Consider the following 15,708-nt stretch of genomic DNA (forward strand, 5'->3'; position numbering starts at 1 on the left):
ACTGGACAGAGAGTTATCTGCCTTCTACATACATCGGCAGGCACCCTACGGGTGACCCGTGTCCCCACCTCTTGGCATTCATAGCCTTGTGTTAATCCTCTCTATTCTTAACTTGTTACCAACAGAATATAGCGGCACTGAGGGAATGCCACTTTTGTGATTAAGTCACGGACAATGGTGACTTCCATCTTGCTAGCAGCCTATCTCTCTTTCAAAAAACCTCCTTAAGTAAAGGGTTGGGGGGAGGAGCAGGAGGAGACACTGGGTGGTGATGGAGATGCCTTTGGCCTTGATGTGGTGATGGCTTCATGGCTGTGCACTTACCTTCAAATTCCTTGAGTTATACACGTTATGTTCAGCATTTTCATGTCAGAGGAGGGAGACAGTGGATTGGCGGAGTTGGCTGGGAGACAGCCTCCGCCACTGTGTGCGGGCCGAGCAGCACTCCCTGGCGTCTCCAGGGACTGAGCTCAGTGGGACCACCAGCAACGGGCTATTCCTCACTAACAGGGGACTCTCCTGGTGGCGACCTTTGCACTGGGCTCCCGGCCTACCTAAGTGGCGCATGATAAAATGTCTGTGGTTTGCAAGGTTCTACCTTCTCTAAAAACCTCTCCCATGAACTCCAGACCCACATGTCCCACTGCCTTCAGAACGCCTCCACTTAGATGGCTAAGAGGCATCTCGGATTAAACACGGCCAAACTGACTCTTCATAGGCCGCCCAGCCCCGCCCTTCCCGATGCCAGTTACGGGCAACTCAACGCTTCCGTTGTGCAGGCCAAACACCTTGCTGTCATCACTCCTCTCTGGATCACATACTCCATATCCAGTGTAGGAAGTGCCCTTGCCTCCACCTTCAAAATACACCCAGAGAGCCTTCCCACTCCCACCGCCACCACTGGTCCCAGCCGCCATCCCCTCACCTGGGTCACTGCAAGTCTCCCGCAGGTCTTGCTGCTGCCCCAGTTCCTGATCAGCCTACTCAGCTGGTCTACTCCAGGGATCCTGCTAACCTGTCCAAGTGCATCCCTCCTCTGCTCAGTTCTGCCAGTGGTCCTCCATCTCAGAGTAAATAAAGGCCCAAGTCCACACTCGGACCTGCAAGGCCTCCCACTCCTCCAGGCTCACGTACTCCTCCTCTTCCGCTCAGATGCTCGGCTTCCTCCGTTCCCTAAACTGGAAAGGCACGGTCCTGCCTCAGGGCCTTTGCACTGGCCGTCCCTCTGTTAGAATACTCCTCCCAGAGGCTCACTCTGTTTCCTCCAGATATTATTCAAAAGTGAATTCCCGGTGACTATGAATGGTGGCAAATGTTAAGTAGGTTTACTGTGATAATTTCACACGATGTACAAATATCAAGTCATTATGGTGTAGACCTGAAACCAGTATAATGTCATAAATCAATTAATTTCAATAACAGGAAAAAGCTCATAGAACAGTGGAAAAATAAAATCTTTTCCATAAAAAAAGTGAATCTGTGAGGCCTTCCATTGACACCACTAAAGTTCAATCTCAGTCTGTCAGTCTAACGACATAACCCCATTCCCTGCGTTATTTATTTATTTATTGTTGTTAATCCTCACCTGAGGGTTTTTTCCACTGATTTTTAGAGAGTGGGAGAGGGGATACAGAGAGAGAAAGACATCGATGTGAGACACATCGATTGGTTCCCCCCACACATGCCCTTCCTGGGGCCTGGGATCGAGCCTGCAACTGAGGTACATGCTCTAGACCAGAATCAAACCCCAGAACCTTCAGTCTGGCTCTATCCACTGAGCCAAACAGGCTAGGGCCCCTCCTTTATTTTTTTCTATAATTGACATATAACACTATATTAGTTTCAGATGTACATGATTCTATATTTTTACATATTTCAAAATGATCACAGTATGTCTAGTTAACATCAATCACCATACATAATCACAAATTTTTCTAGTAAAAGTAATTTTTAAGATCTTCTCTCTTGCCCCCTAGCTGGTTTGGCTCAGTGGATAGAGCATCAGCCTGCGGACTGAAATGTCCCGGGTTTGATTCCAGTCAAGGGCACCTGCCCGAGTTGTGGGCTCAAGGTGTGTAGGAGGCAGCTGATCAATGATTCTCTCTCATCATTGATGCATTTTTCTCTCTCTCTCTTTTCCTCTCTGAAATCAATAACATATATTAAGAAATTTTTTTTAAAAAAAAGATCTACTCTTAGCAACTGGCAAATTACAATACAGTATTAACTGTAGTCACCATGCTGTACATTACATCCTCTGACTTATTTATTTTATAGTTGGAAATTTATACCTTTTAATCCCCTTCACCCATTTCATCCTCCTTCCCCCCCCCCCCCCCCATCAATCTATTCTCTAGTCTATATCCATGGGCTTTTTTCCCTTTTTGTTAAATTCTACATATAAGTGAGATCATACGGTATATAGCTTTCTCTAACTTATTTCACTTAGCATAATGCCCTCAAAGCCCATCCATGTTGTCACAATGGCAAGATTTCCTTCTTTTTATGGCCAAGTAATATTCTAATTTATATATTTAGCATTATCTTCTTTATTCATCCAGCAACCTAGGTTGTTTCCATTACTCGGGTAGTGTAACTAATGCTGCAATGAACATGGGGTGCATACCTCTTATTGAGTTAGTGTTTTAGTTTTATTCTGATAAATACCATGAGGGGAATACTGGTAGCTCTATTTTAACTTTTTGAGCAATCTCCTACTGTTTTCTACAGTGGCTGTACCAGCTGACACCCCACCAACTGTGTACGAAGGTTCCCTTTTCTCCGTGTCCTCACAAACACTGATTTCTTGTCCTTTTGGTAACAGCCGTTCTAGCAGGTGTGAGGTGGTACCTCGCTGGGGTCGGATGTGCATTTCCAGGATGCTGAGCACCTTCCCACGGACCTCCCATCTGTCCTCTTTGGAAACATGTCTGTGCAGATCCTCAGCCCTCCCTTCTTATTTTTGTCCTTAGCACATGTCACTCTCTAACACACTATGTTTCTCACTTACTTGTCGTTACTTCCCCTAGTCGAGGGTAGGCTCCAAGATGCGAGCAACTGTCTAACTTGCTTGCTGCTGCTCTTGGGGTTAGAACAGGGCCGGCACACAGCTCTCACAGGGTGTTTATTCTATCACAGCACTGCCCAGTACAGGTTCCCGCGGTTCTCAACCTGTGGGTCGCGACCCCTTTGGGGGTCGAACAACCCTTTCACAGGGGTCGCCTAAGACCATCAGAAAACATATATATAATTACATATTGTTTTTGTGATAAATCACTATGCTTTAATTATGTTCAATTTGTAACAATGAAATTGGGGATCACCACAACATGAAGAACTGCATTAGGAAGGTTGAGAACCACTGGGTTACACTATCCCAAACAAAGGGGAAAATGGTACAAAAAGGGGAAGGGAGGTACAGCTAAGGAAATTCTAACGAACAAGAGCTACAATTATAGCTTTCACTGTCTTCCTTCAGTCACTTATTCAGTTTTCTAACTGCATCCCCGGTGACCGTCGGCTGTACCAGGAGGGAAGGCACTAAGCGAAGTCCGTTCATTGCTCACGAGGCTCCTCCCTTGCTCTGGGGTCTCTGCTCTCCTGGAGCCCCAGGAGCACCGCATCCGCCTCCAGTAACGTCGTGTCTGTGGTCGCTCCCAGGAACCTGGACGTAAGTTCAAGGTCCAGCAGCCGCAGACGGACTCTGGTTCCTATCTGGTATTTCCTAAATAGAAAAAAAAATCCATTAATTCTGTATAAAATGAGCAACTAGTTTATAATACAATTTCTAATTCTCATTTGTATTGGCTCAAGATAAAAAAATGAACACCAGTATCTAATAATTTTTGACATAAAAGTAATTTAGTTATGTCAGAATTTTCATCTTAAAGCTGCTTTTAAAGATTCTTATAACCAAAATAAAAATGTTTTCCAAACTGAAATTCAAACAAGTTGGTTCTTGAAATTGACATTTCTTTTAATATGTCATCACTCATTTATAAAGTTGGAGAGTATCAAGGGGACAAAAAAGGTTTTCAGATACAATTTTCTTCTAAAATTAAAATCTTCTTCTAAAGAAAATTTTATAAAAGCAAAATTGAAAACAGAATCTAAATGCAAAGTACTTAATACGGGGACTGATTGTAATTAAAGAGTAATCGGTGATAACATGCATGATGGCTCAGTTTGAGCAGTAACATGGCCAAGTAATACAACACCAAATAAAAACTGACACTCATTTACCTTTCTTCCTTGATCAACCATTTTAAGAGTTTAACATCAGCATTACAGAGAGGTATGGGAGAGTGAAAATATCCCTACCGATTAAAAAACACAAATCGTTAAAAATAAAAATATCTACTTCAAATAGTTTAAGTTAATTTTAAAATTAAAATAAGTCCACATATGCAGAACATAAAGAAACAAAGTTCTCCCCAAAGCCACTGGAAAACGATTTTGGCGGAAATATGAACACAATGTCTGGCGAGGTATTCTGAAGGAATTTATGAATGGTCCATGAAATAAACACTTAGGCTATTTGACTTAAGTTATTTTTCTGATTCTAGAAGTTATGTCCATTTGTAAAGTTTGGAGAACAGTAATGTTGGTCGCATTTCCTAGTCCCTCCACAGGGTGTATGTGTGTGCACGCGCACACACACGTCTGACAGCAGAGATCACATTTTCTGTATATTTTTAAAAATGAAAGAGAAGACAGAGATATTGCTCTATTCTTAGAAAATGACAATTACAGGGTGCACTCCATAGGACGCAGCCCCTGGGGAAGTGAGGTGAGTTCCAGCAAGGTGAAGCCGACGCCATTTCCCACATCACTGGCTCACGGGGTGCTTTCGCTTGTCTTCACAGCACAGGGGTTCGGTTAACCAGCGCTCATTCATGTGGACCTGCCTTCCCTCCTCCCTGCAACACCCAACGAGTTAGCTAGTTTTATTCATTTCTGGAGACGGATATTTCTGCAACTTAGCCCCTCAAGTCCCACATGCCTGGCGAAAGCTGAGGTATGACAAGGCCTCCCCAGGCCGCCCTGAATGCTGAGGTGGAAACGGCCGAGCCACGCATCTCCTCCTCTGCCCCTTGGCTCTTGTTGCCGGCACTGCTGGGCCTGCCGTCTCTCTGCGTCCTACTGGCTCTTAAACACCAGGCCCACGGCCTCAGACGCCCTCCCGAGAGCCGTGGCGCCACGACACGCCTTGTCAGTTGAAGGGTCGGCCCCGATGCCCAGGACGACAGAGCTCTGCCGTCCTGGACTTGGACGCCAGCCCGAGCCCCACAGCGAGCGTCCTGGCCGGAACCTCGGTCCGCTGCTTTCTCTAAAGCACAGCTTCCTCAGGCTCCGGGAGGCTCGGGCCTCCGCAGGCTGCGGTGGGACCGAACGGGATAGCAGCCGGGAACGCAGCCCGTCAGCCCAAACGCCAGTGGGGCCTCACTGCCTGGACCGGTGGCCTGTGCGCCTCTGGTCTCCCGTTAGACGGCGCGCCCCACGATCCGGCTGTACTGATCCGTGTCCGAGATGCCGAAGCGGCAGGTACTCAGATGTCAAATGAACAAGACGCTCGCTGATAAGAGCTGGCAGCGGGCGATGGTCTGGAAAGTGTAGTTTCCTGGCTTCGGCAGCTGTGTGGACGGTGTATTCACTCAACCTCTCTGAAACTGCCGGGCAGAGTGACGGTAAATGCTAGTTCTCTTCTCCTTCTATTGTTCGTAACTGGTCTATTTCTTTTTCCTTACTTTCAGGGGCATTACTCACAGATGGATTACAACCAGCCGTGGGGAGGCACAGTGACTGTTAAGCAGAGACGACCGGGTCCCGATCACTGGGAAGACCTCTGCGCACAGGAAGCCCTCCGTGCAGATGGGTCTGTCATACAAACGCTGCAGTCCAGCTCAACAATGACACAGCAACACCACGAGGGCCAGTGTATTGGTAACTACAACAGACAAAACTGTCCCATTTTTTGATGCAGCAGCGATCATAATGCGATAGCTTTACCTTCATCTCTAAAAATTATGGAAATTCCGCGACCTGCTCAGTGAGCCGGTAACGAAGATGAAAAGCCAAGTGCAGGCCTGCACGTGTGCTGAACGAAGGAAGAGTCACCCAATGGACAGGAAGCAAAACGAAAGAGTCTACAAGGTCCTCTGACTTCTGCTACTGGAGTACAGCAGTCCGCCTTTATCTGCAGGGACATGTTCTAAGACCCCCTGGAACCATGGAGGGTGTGAACCTGAAACGTGCTATGTTTCTCTCTAACCCTTACCTACGATGCTGCTGACTTTATACATTAGGCACAGTAAGAGGTGAACAATAACTAATAATAAAGTACAATATAGCAATACACTGCGATGCAGGTTAGCTGAGTAGCGTTGGGCCATTAGGACGTCAATAAGGGCTACTGAACACCAGGACTGCGATCCCTGGGCAGGGATCTGACCCCGGTCTATGCAGCTGGCGGGAGCGTCCACAGTGCGAAGGCGCTGGGCACAGGGACAAGCCATGTGCCAGGCGGGATGGAGGGGCGGCAGGGGATTTCATGATGCTACTCAGAACAGTGAGCGACTAAAAACCTAGGAATTGTTTATTTCTGCAATTTTCAGTTTAATGTTTTTGGACCAAGGTTGAGTGTGGGTACCGGGGTGGGGGGCGGGGGGTGGTTGTTACTGTAGCTGATTTACTGTTATGGTGCCAGATTTTTACCTGTGTCACAGTTACTCCTATGTAAGCATTACCTTCCCTCTCAGCCTGCGAGCCGGTGAGGCAGGGAAGTGGTCACGGCTGTCTCCCACAGGAGGCCATGCACACATTTCACCTCATGGAGCCCTCTGAACAGTGGTGGCCACACTTCCCATCACATCGGAGGCACCTGGGGTGCTTGCTGGGGGGGGGGGGGACGGGGACCTGGGAATCCCAGCCCCCCATGATTCCGATGCCGTCTGCTCTGTCACCCGGAGACGCCGAGAATGACCTTCCCTGTGACAGTCCTGCAGGAGGGCAGACAGCCCACCCAAAGGGCCAGCAAGACGAGGACCGCGGACAGAACTCTGTGGCCCATTAACCACCTTCCAGGTTAACAGATGTTCTCCCTAAGTCAGCGGTTCTCAACCTTCTGGCCCTTTAAATACAGTTCCTCATGTTGTGACCCAACCATAAAATTATTTTTGTTGCTACTTCATAACTGTAATGCTGCTACTGTTATGAATCGTAATGTAAATATCTGATATGCAGGAGGGTCTTAGGCGACCCCTGTGAAAGGGTCGTTTGACCACCAAAGGGGTTGCGACCCACAGGTTGAGAACCGCTGCCCTAAGTGATGACAGAGTCTTGGAGGGTCAGTAATTTAGACAAAAACAGTCAGGCAATGACCACACGAATTGGAGGAGTGCACCTGGAGTCCCTTCCAGAAAGGCCTGGCAGCCTGTCGCTCTGGGAAATGTTCTCCCTCAAAGGAACGGCAGCCATTCAGAGGAATTTACCGTCTTTCACTGCGAAACTCTTTATTAAAGGGAAAGAAGTCATGTATTTCTGAGAACTCCATTTCTGCCCATGTAATTCAAAAATTTTTTTCTGATTGACTTTTAGAGAGAACGAGGAAGGGGGAGAGGGAGAGGGAGGGGGAGGGGGAGGGGGAGGGGGAGGGAGAGAAACATCCATCTGTGGTTCCACTGATTTATGACTCACTGGTTGCTTCTGGCCTGGGATGGAACCCGCACCCTGTGTACTGGGTTGGCGCTCTAACCACTGGCCAGGCCCTGCCATTGCAATCCGAGGTGAGCTTCCAGGACTGCAGTCTGAACCCCGATACTACACAGTCTCCCCAGCTGGGCTTCCACTGTTCCACAGACGAGATTAAAGTGCAGATGCCAGGACACTTCCCAGATTGCTTGCGCAGTCTGTACACGGTCACTTTATTCAAAGATGTTGGCCGGAGTATGAACAGCGGAAGAGGCCGGGCAGAGCTTAAAAACAAGGGCTCTGGACCCAGCGGACGAGGCACGCCCAGGCCTTTCACTTACCAACATGTGGCTCTGGGCTAGTTCCTCTGTCCCTGCTCCGCTCCCCCGTCTGTAACACAGCTACTCATTATGCCTACCCCCCAGCTCCTGTGAGCACGAAATGAGTGACTACATGCGAAACCCTTATACATGCTCAATAAATGTCAGCTATCATCACCAACGCCACCAGCACCATCCTCATCACCGTCCCCACCATGGAAACAAGCACAGGGACCCTGGCACCGAGGCGGAGTGAGGGAGGAAACAGGGCACTCCCAGCTAGAATTCCAATTAAATCAGTAAAGAATCCTAGGAGAGAAATGTAGAGGTGGGTTTCCTTCCAATATCTGCTTGGGTTTAAACCCTACTTTAATTGTATAAGCCTAAACATCTGATTTTTTTTTTAAATCCTCACCCGAGGATATTTTCCCAATGATTTTCAGAGAGAGTGGGAGAGAGGGAAAGACAGAGAGAAATATCGACAGAGAAGAACATCAATTGTTTGTCCCCTGCATGTTCCCCAACCAGGGCCTGGGCCAGGGAGGAGCCTGCAACCAGGGTATGTGCCCTTGACCGTAATTGAACCGGTACCCTGCGGTCCGCAGGCCAACACTCTATCAGCTGAGCCAAATGAATGATGTTCCTACCTTTCAATGGAATGCACTGAAACTTAATTACAATATCAATAAACCAAAACACTGCGACCCTACATAACTTTCTGTGATAATGGAAACACTCTATATATAATGTGATTATCGAGCAGTTGAAATAGGGCTAGTCTGACTGAGGAATTAAACTTTTAAATTACATTTAATTTTATTTTATTTTGATTTAAATAGCCATGTGACTATGCAGCTCTAGACAGTTTCAAAGTGACAATAAAAATAGTAAGATATTTTCCTACAACATATCAATGTGTACTGTGGCAGAAAGGCTAGTTTTACAGGAAAAATAGCACTTTGAAACAGTTTGTTATAGTAAGTAACTACTAATTAGAATCAGCAATAATAAACAACCAGATTCACATTTGCCATTACTACCGCCCCCACCCGCAAACATTTCTTTCCTTTCTGTTGATTTTTGTATTCTTCCTCAGATCTGCATGTGACATTGTACTAGACACACAGCAACAGTACTGTCTTATTAGCTACAGAGGTTAAATGAAATTCTCCAGAAAGACACTTCCCCATGCGGCAGACATAAAGTTAAGCTACATGGATGTCAAGTCCTTGCTTAAGGCCACCAACTGGTCTGAGAGGATCCACAGACTCTTTCCTCTTCCTTTTCTTAAGTTCTCAATTACCTGAGACTCCTTGCAAGAACTGTAAACTTAATCCCTTTGGGGCTGTAAGAATTTACTACTTCATATAGTCTTATAATGTCTTTCCTTTGAAATAAAATGTAAGCAATGTTGCTGCCATCCAACCCATTATTTTAATTGCTCCCCATTAGAAAAATGATTACTTTCTGGGATAGCAAATACCATTGAATTAAAAATTATTGGGAAAAAATCTCCACAGCTTCATGCAATGTTTTCTGTTGTTTGTTTCTTACATCTTTTTTTTTAATTAGGAAAAACACCCAGATATTTATTTTTCAGAAATCTTGTATTTCATATTAACACCACTGAACGCTGATGTCTTGAAAGGCAAATAGATGTGTCCAGTGAGCACATCAAAGTGAAGCGAGCCTTGGTGTGTTCCTTCTTTACCTTCATGTGCTTGCTGTGGCCGATGGCTGTGAACGCCAGCCTGAATGGACTCACGCCGGCCTTCCGGGACTGCCGTCTTCCCGGGCACTTTTCAGACCGTATGCCATGTAAATGAGCTTGCGTATCTGAGCGCGTTTGGAAAGGGGCAATGAAATCTGGTTTTGCGTTTTTGTGTTAGAAACATGGTCTAAGACTTTCCTTTGGAGAGGCTTTTGGCGTCCCTTCCACAGACTCTTCAGCATCTGCCAGTGCCGCTGGGGGGCTCTCATACTAGTTAGTAGATGGAAACGCAGAGAGTCTCTGACTAGTTCTTTCAAACAAATACATCAAATAACACAAAGCTGACAGTTACAAGGCCCGGACTGAACCTCCGTAGCCAAAGAGAATATTGGGAGGAATCCTGACTTTGCTAGTCAATTTAGCTGTCTTGCTGTAATCGTTAACTCTTAGAGGTTGTAAAAAATAGTTCTTTTGAAATTATTAACCATCTATGTTCTCATCCAATTAAGTTAAAATAGTTTAGAACTTTTTCTGATTTCCTTACAATTTCTACTTAAAATTTTAAGACTTAAAAAAATAAAGTTTTTTCTTTTTTGAAGAGAAAAAATGATAATGTTACTAATGGCTTAATTAACACCAGTTTGTTTTTTCTAATTCTGACAAATGTTTACTGTAGTGTTGACCTACATGTGAAGCCAGCAACTGACCTGTGTGTGTGTGTGTGTGTGTGAGTGTGAGAAAGACAGAGAGAGAAAGAGAGAGAGAGAGAGAGAGAGAGAGAGAGAGAGAGAGAGAGAGAGAATATGTGTGTATCTTGTGTGTACTTTGTTTTTTAAATGAACGGTCTAGGCATTTCTCATCATTAAATAGCAGTGTTAGAATAGACCTAAGGGCTTTTGCGGTTCTATGACTTTATTCTACTTTTATCCAATTTAAGTGTTTGAAAACTGATAGAGTGTAGAGTGATATTATGTGTAAAACTGATTAAATATATATACAAAATACAAACATTTAAGACTTTTAATTGGCTACATCAAATATTGTCATAGCCTTAAACACTCAATTAACAATTAACCTTTATATGGGACCACTTGGCGTGTTTGGTTTGGTCTCACTTTTCAGAGCACGAACTGCCGTGTCTCCTTGACCGTCCAACCTGCTGCTTCCTTCTGCGCGATCTGTGGCTGCCTGTCCAGACCCTCTCTCACTGCACGCTCCGCGCTGTACCCGCAAGCGCTGCAGCCACAGTTACCAAAACAAAGACAGAGAGCTCCTAAAGTTCTACAGCTCTTCAGATTTCCACTCATTAAAATTTAAAATACAGCACAAACCTTAAGTCCTCATTTATTATCCCAGTCATTAGAAGACGTAAGTAGGAAACAAAAGTTACTATAATCATAACTTCTGCTACCTGAATTATTACAAAAGCCCCTTGAAAAAACTATTGCTTATCCCTTTAAAAACAATACAGAGGGTGTGACTATCAAGTAGGTGAAAATAAACACACACAGCAACCTGCAGCTAGAAACCTACACGCCCTCAGGTAACAAGCAAGGGATAGTGCTCATCCTTAACTGCAATCACCCTAGATAAGGATTTTAATCTGCAACTCTAATCTAAATGTGTGATTCTGTTTTCTTTTAAACCAAGTTCCTGCTAATCGGTATTTTGTGCCACAACAAACAGGAAAGTTCTGTTTAAGCATTCATTTATTTAATGAAATGTGAAAATGAAACATTTTAACATGTCCAACCATAAGTGCCCTTTCTAATAATGTGGGCTATACAGATAATTACATACGACATCAATGACGACAGTTACACTCTTTTCTCAGAGTTAAAAAATCAGGTGTGCTAAGGAATTTGGGAAAGGACAATCCTATCAGCTAATAACCATATTGCCTATTTTTAGAAAAAAAAGTGTTGCTGATCAGAATATGGATATATATATTTATACTGGAAAACAACTTCGCTTGTCTCATATTTGATATTTAAAACCTGCAATTCTAGCTTTGCCTGTCTATGTAACGTCTAGTCTGTACACTTGTTAGGGAAATTAAAGATATACTAGTATAACAAAACAATCCCCAAAAGTCCAGAGGGAACCAAGGAAGCAATGCTTTCCGACACCTGAGATATGCTGAGAACTAAAACTGAGACTCAAGTTGGAGCTATTATTTTGTCATCTAAGCAAAAGGGCTTGTATTTTGTGGTGTATAATTTTTATTTTATGAGAGAAGAAAATACATACATTTACTGCCAGAGACAAGTTTTGTTGGTACAGAACAGAGGAAGAGTTAGAGAAAGATCAAGTTTTGACTGTGGCTGAGTCTTCCTTTTAATCTGTTTCTTGGCTGTCGGACTTACCAAATAAGTATTGTTGCATTTTCAACAAACACCTCCCAACATCTACACGAGGCAAGGAGAAACCAAAGGAAAGAGAGGCTCTCTCACCCCCCAACCCACAGAGGCAGCCTGAGGGAGAAGCAGGCCACTGGCCATTTCCGGGGGGGACACAGAGTTCTCAGCAGGTGGGTCCCCACACCTGTGCCCTCTCAACCAGAGGGCAGACTTCCTCAGGTGCCTTTGGGAAGCCAAACACTTAAGAGTGCTTGGCTTGTGTGGGCTGCAGGGGTCAGAGCAAAAACTCTTTCCTTCAAGAATCAGACCCAGGCTGCCATCCAGAGGTCTCAACAGCCTGCTTTGCAGGACAAGACCCAAAGTCATGGGGTCGGTGGGGGGTGGGGGACCGCAGAAACTGCCCAGTGCTGACAGGGCTGATGCCAGGTTGGCTGTAGAAGGACCCCTAGGGCTTGAAATACAGGCCCTGGTTAATATCTGCCCTTTGTACCCCAAACTGGGTACATTTATTAAACACTCCAGTTCATGCCCCTTATTGAAAACCAGAGGCCCAGTGCACGAGATTCGTGCACTCAGGGGGGTCGTCAGCCCGGCCTGCACCCTATCGCAGTCCAGGAGCCCTTGGGGGGTGTCCGGAGCGGGCCTAAGCCGTCAGTCGGACATCCTTAGCGCTGTAGAGGAGGCGGGAGAGGCTCCTGCCACCACCGCTGCACCCACCAGCTATGAGCCCGGCTTCTGGCTGAGCGGCACTCCCCCTGTGAGAGCGCACTGACCACCAGGGGGCAGCTCCTGCATTAAGCATCTGTGCTCTGGTAGTCAATGCATGTCATAGCAACCGGTCATTCTACGGTTCAATTTGCATATTAGCCTTTTATTGTATAGGACTGAGGGCACTGAAGCCCTAGAAGTTCTGTGAAATTAACAAGAAAAAAGACAACCGACTACATAGTCTAGGAAGTATGTCATTTAAAGGCACTTAGGTGACACAGTGGTTTTGGATCATTGCAAAGTCAGTAACAGTCAACAATGTGGCTTTGCTCCCTAATCAGTTACCTTGGGATTAGGCGGAATTAGCACCAGTATATATCCTGCATCAAACCCCGTCTCCCTCCTCTGCACTGTGCTGCACGCGGGGCAGCGCGGCCCAGGGCCACGGATGGCGGCCTGTCCTGAGGACAACAGTGAAAGAACTGGTCTTATGCTGCATGAAGAACTTAAGGGAGGAAGGGCATTCAGCACACTGGGGGAGAGGGGAAGGAAAAGAGGTATTTACTGCGTGTGTCTGCCTTGTGTGCCTCAAGAAAGCAGAAATGAAAAATGGGTAGAAGTCCAAGGAGGCCGACTTAGCAGGTTTCGGTCAATCTGAGGAAGAACATCGGCCGGTCTGGCTGAAAGGGAATTGCTTGTTTGTGTGTTAATGGAGGAAATCGCAGGGAATTTCCAGATGGATGATCGCAGTGGCAAAGGAGTTTCAATTTAGTCAGGGCTGATTAGATGCATCAACTCCTTCCATTTCCAGCATTCTGACCGACTCAGAGTGCCAGGTAGGTCTTCCAGCCTCAGAGAGCAGAGAGCTGGACGGCCAATCAGAAAAGAACAGCCAAACAGTCAGAGGGAGGCCGGGTGTGCAGCAAACACTCTCAATCGGGGACACCTTTCCGCACTGTCTTGCAGACCAGAGCAGGCACGCGTTAATGACCCCACATGCAGAGGCCGCCTCAGTTCCAGGGAGCAGCAGCTGCTACACGTGACTAGCTGGTCCATCTGGCTCACACCGAAAGCTAAAGATGACTCTTGTCATGACTGCTGGTGAGGTGGCCTGCTAAATTCCATTCCAGAGAGAACACACACTTCACTGACCAGGAAAAAGAGCTATTGGACCCCTCCCTAGGCAGGCAATTTCTAAATCATCCTCTTAGTATGTAAATGAGAAGAGACTTGAAAAGGCCAAACACAGCTATCTTTTTCTATGACCTGTTACTATCTTTAAGAAATCTGTGTTCATGTGGACTTTTGAATTCCTACTTCCCAGTGTTGCACTACACCATACACAGCAGGCACTGAACAGGCTGTTGGAAAAAACCTGAGTAAATATATATTCTCGATGCTACTGAACTTCTGCAACTGGCTCTGTAAGCTGGGGTCTGCACTGGACGTCTTGCTACCCCACCATCGGTCGTCACACCTGCTCTTGAACTTGGCGTCCCACCTCACAGCAGCACCCACGTACTTTAGTCCTGAGAGCAGCCCCGGCGTTGAGCAGCTGAGTGTGTGACTCAGGCTGTGGGAATTCCCTGTTCTCCGGGTCATTCCCATCAGAACCGGAGCGTGGCTACACAGAGACCCGGGGCTCGTGCTGGCAAGTTGATGGACTCGCTGCTTCCCATCTGAGAAATGGAAGTGTTTCCGAGCAGACTGGCATCTGCAGGGTGAGTTGGTGCTACCTGCTAGTAAAATATTGTGAAGAGGAAAATATCCCTGGAATATAATTCTGCAAAAAAAGTAATATCACACACAGCAGAGGTTTACAGTTGTGAGTACGCAAAAACAGTTTATTCTTGTATTATTACTTATTAACACCTTAAGCGCCATGTCAGTCACCGGTGAAAATCGGATATCGGTGAAATCGGATATTGCGGGCTAAACGGAAAGGAAGACAAAACAGGCTTGGCACTTACTGTGTTAATTATTGGATTATTTTCCACACAAACAATTGTAAACTACTTTTGCCCCATCCTGTATTTGTTACTTAAAAGAGTAAATAAAAGTTGTTTTGTTTGTTTTTGTTTAGGATATGGTTCTGATTACTTGTGATAATTATATTATCTTAAAGCTTTTACTTCCCAAAACAAATATTCAAAAAGTACTAAAATTCCAAAAGAACAGTGTTAGGTTAGCATATGACTAATATAAGTATCTCTGAATAAATTCTTATGCGTTTAAAGTAAGACAGGGTAGAAGAGTGAATTAAAATTTTCCTTCACAACAGAAAGGGATTAGTGGTCCCTAATAGGAAACTTAACTCTGATGAGCGTTCACTCCCCGGCTCCCCGCCCCCAACACTATAGGGTGTCTCTGATTCCAGCTTTCCCAACCCGTAAACGGAGGACGTCCAAAGTCAGTGCCTACAAAATGAGGGGAGGGGTGGGAGGGAGTCTCAAGATCCCAGAGCTGTTTAGTTTGCCAAGAAAAGGTGCATGGCCCCAGCCATTCTGGCTCAGTGGATAGAAAGTCGGCCCGAGGACTGAAGGGCCCCAGGTTTGATTCTGGTCAAAGGCACGTACCTTGGTTGTAGGCTCGATCCCCGCCCAGTCGGGGCACGTACAGGAGGCAATCAGTCGATGTGTGTCTACATCGATGTTTCTCTCTCTGTGTCTCTCTCTCCATTCCACTCTAAAAATCAATGGGGGGGAGAGGGAGGGGATAAAATGAAAGGTGCATGGGAGCAGAGTTCTGTTCCGAGAGCACATATCCTGTCACACTGACAGCTAGACAGAGCCACAGTTGATCGGTTTACTTGTCAGAGAGAACTAAAACGTTGGATAACAAACCAACGGACAGTGTTTAAGAACAAGTCTGTCCCCTAATTCACCTTGGGCAAGGTTGTCCCGCTAGGACTGCGGGGAAA

The 15,708-nt window shown here is 45.9% G+C and overlaps 1 protein-coding gene across 2 annotated transcripts in view; it reads right to left on the reverse strand.

Moving 5' to 3' along the window:
- Nucleotides 1-1,812: 1,812 nt before the first annotated feature.
- The window catches only part of MRPS28 (mitochondrial ribosomal protein S28), a 107,057-nt gene continuing 93,161 nt past the window's right edge, over nucleotides 1,813-15,708 (reverse strand). Inside the window, exon 3 of one of the 2 annotated variants that reach the window (XM_081111344.1) lies at nucleotides 1,813-3,724. In XM_081111344.1, the coding sequence (XP_080967470.1) occupies nucleotides 3,556-3,724 (169 nt within the window). In that variant the 3' untranslated portion in view covers nucleotides 1,813-3,555. The remainder of the gene's footprint in view (nucleotides 3,725-15,708) is intronic. The other variant, XM_081111343.1, reaches the window with a different exon arrangement.

This window comes from Myotis nattereri (genome assembly GCF_964212035.1).
Source record: "Myotis nattereri genome assembly, chromosome: 17".
NCBI lineage: Eukaryota > Metazoa > Chordata > Mammalia > Chiroptera > Vespertilionidae > Myotis > Myotis nattereri.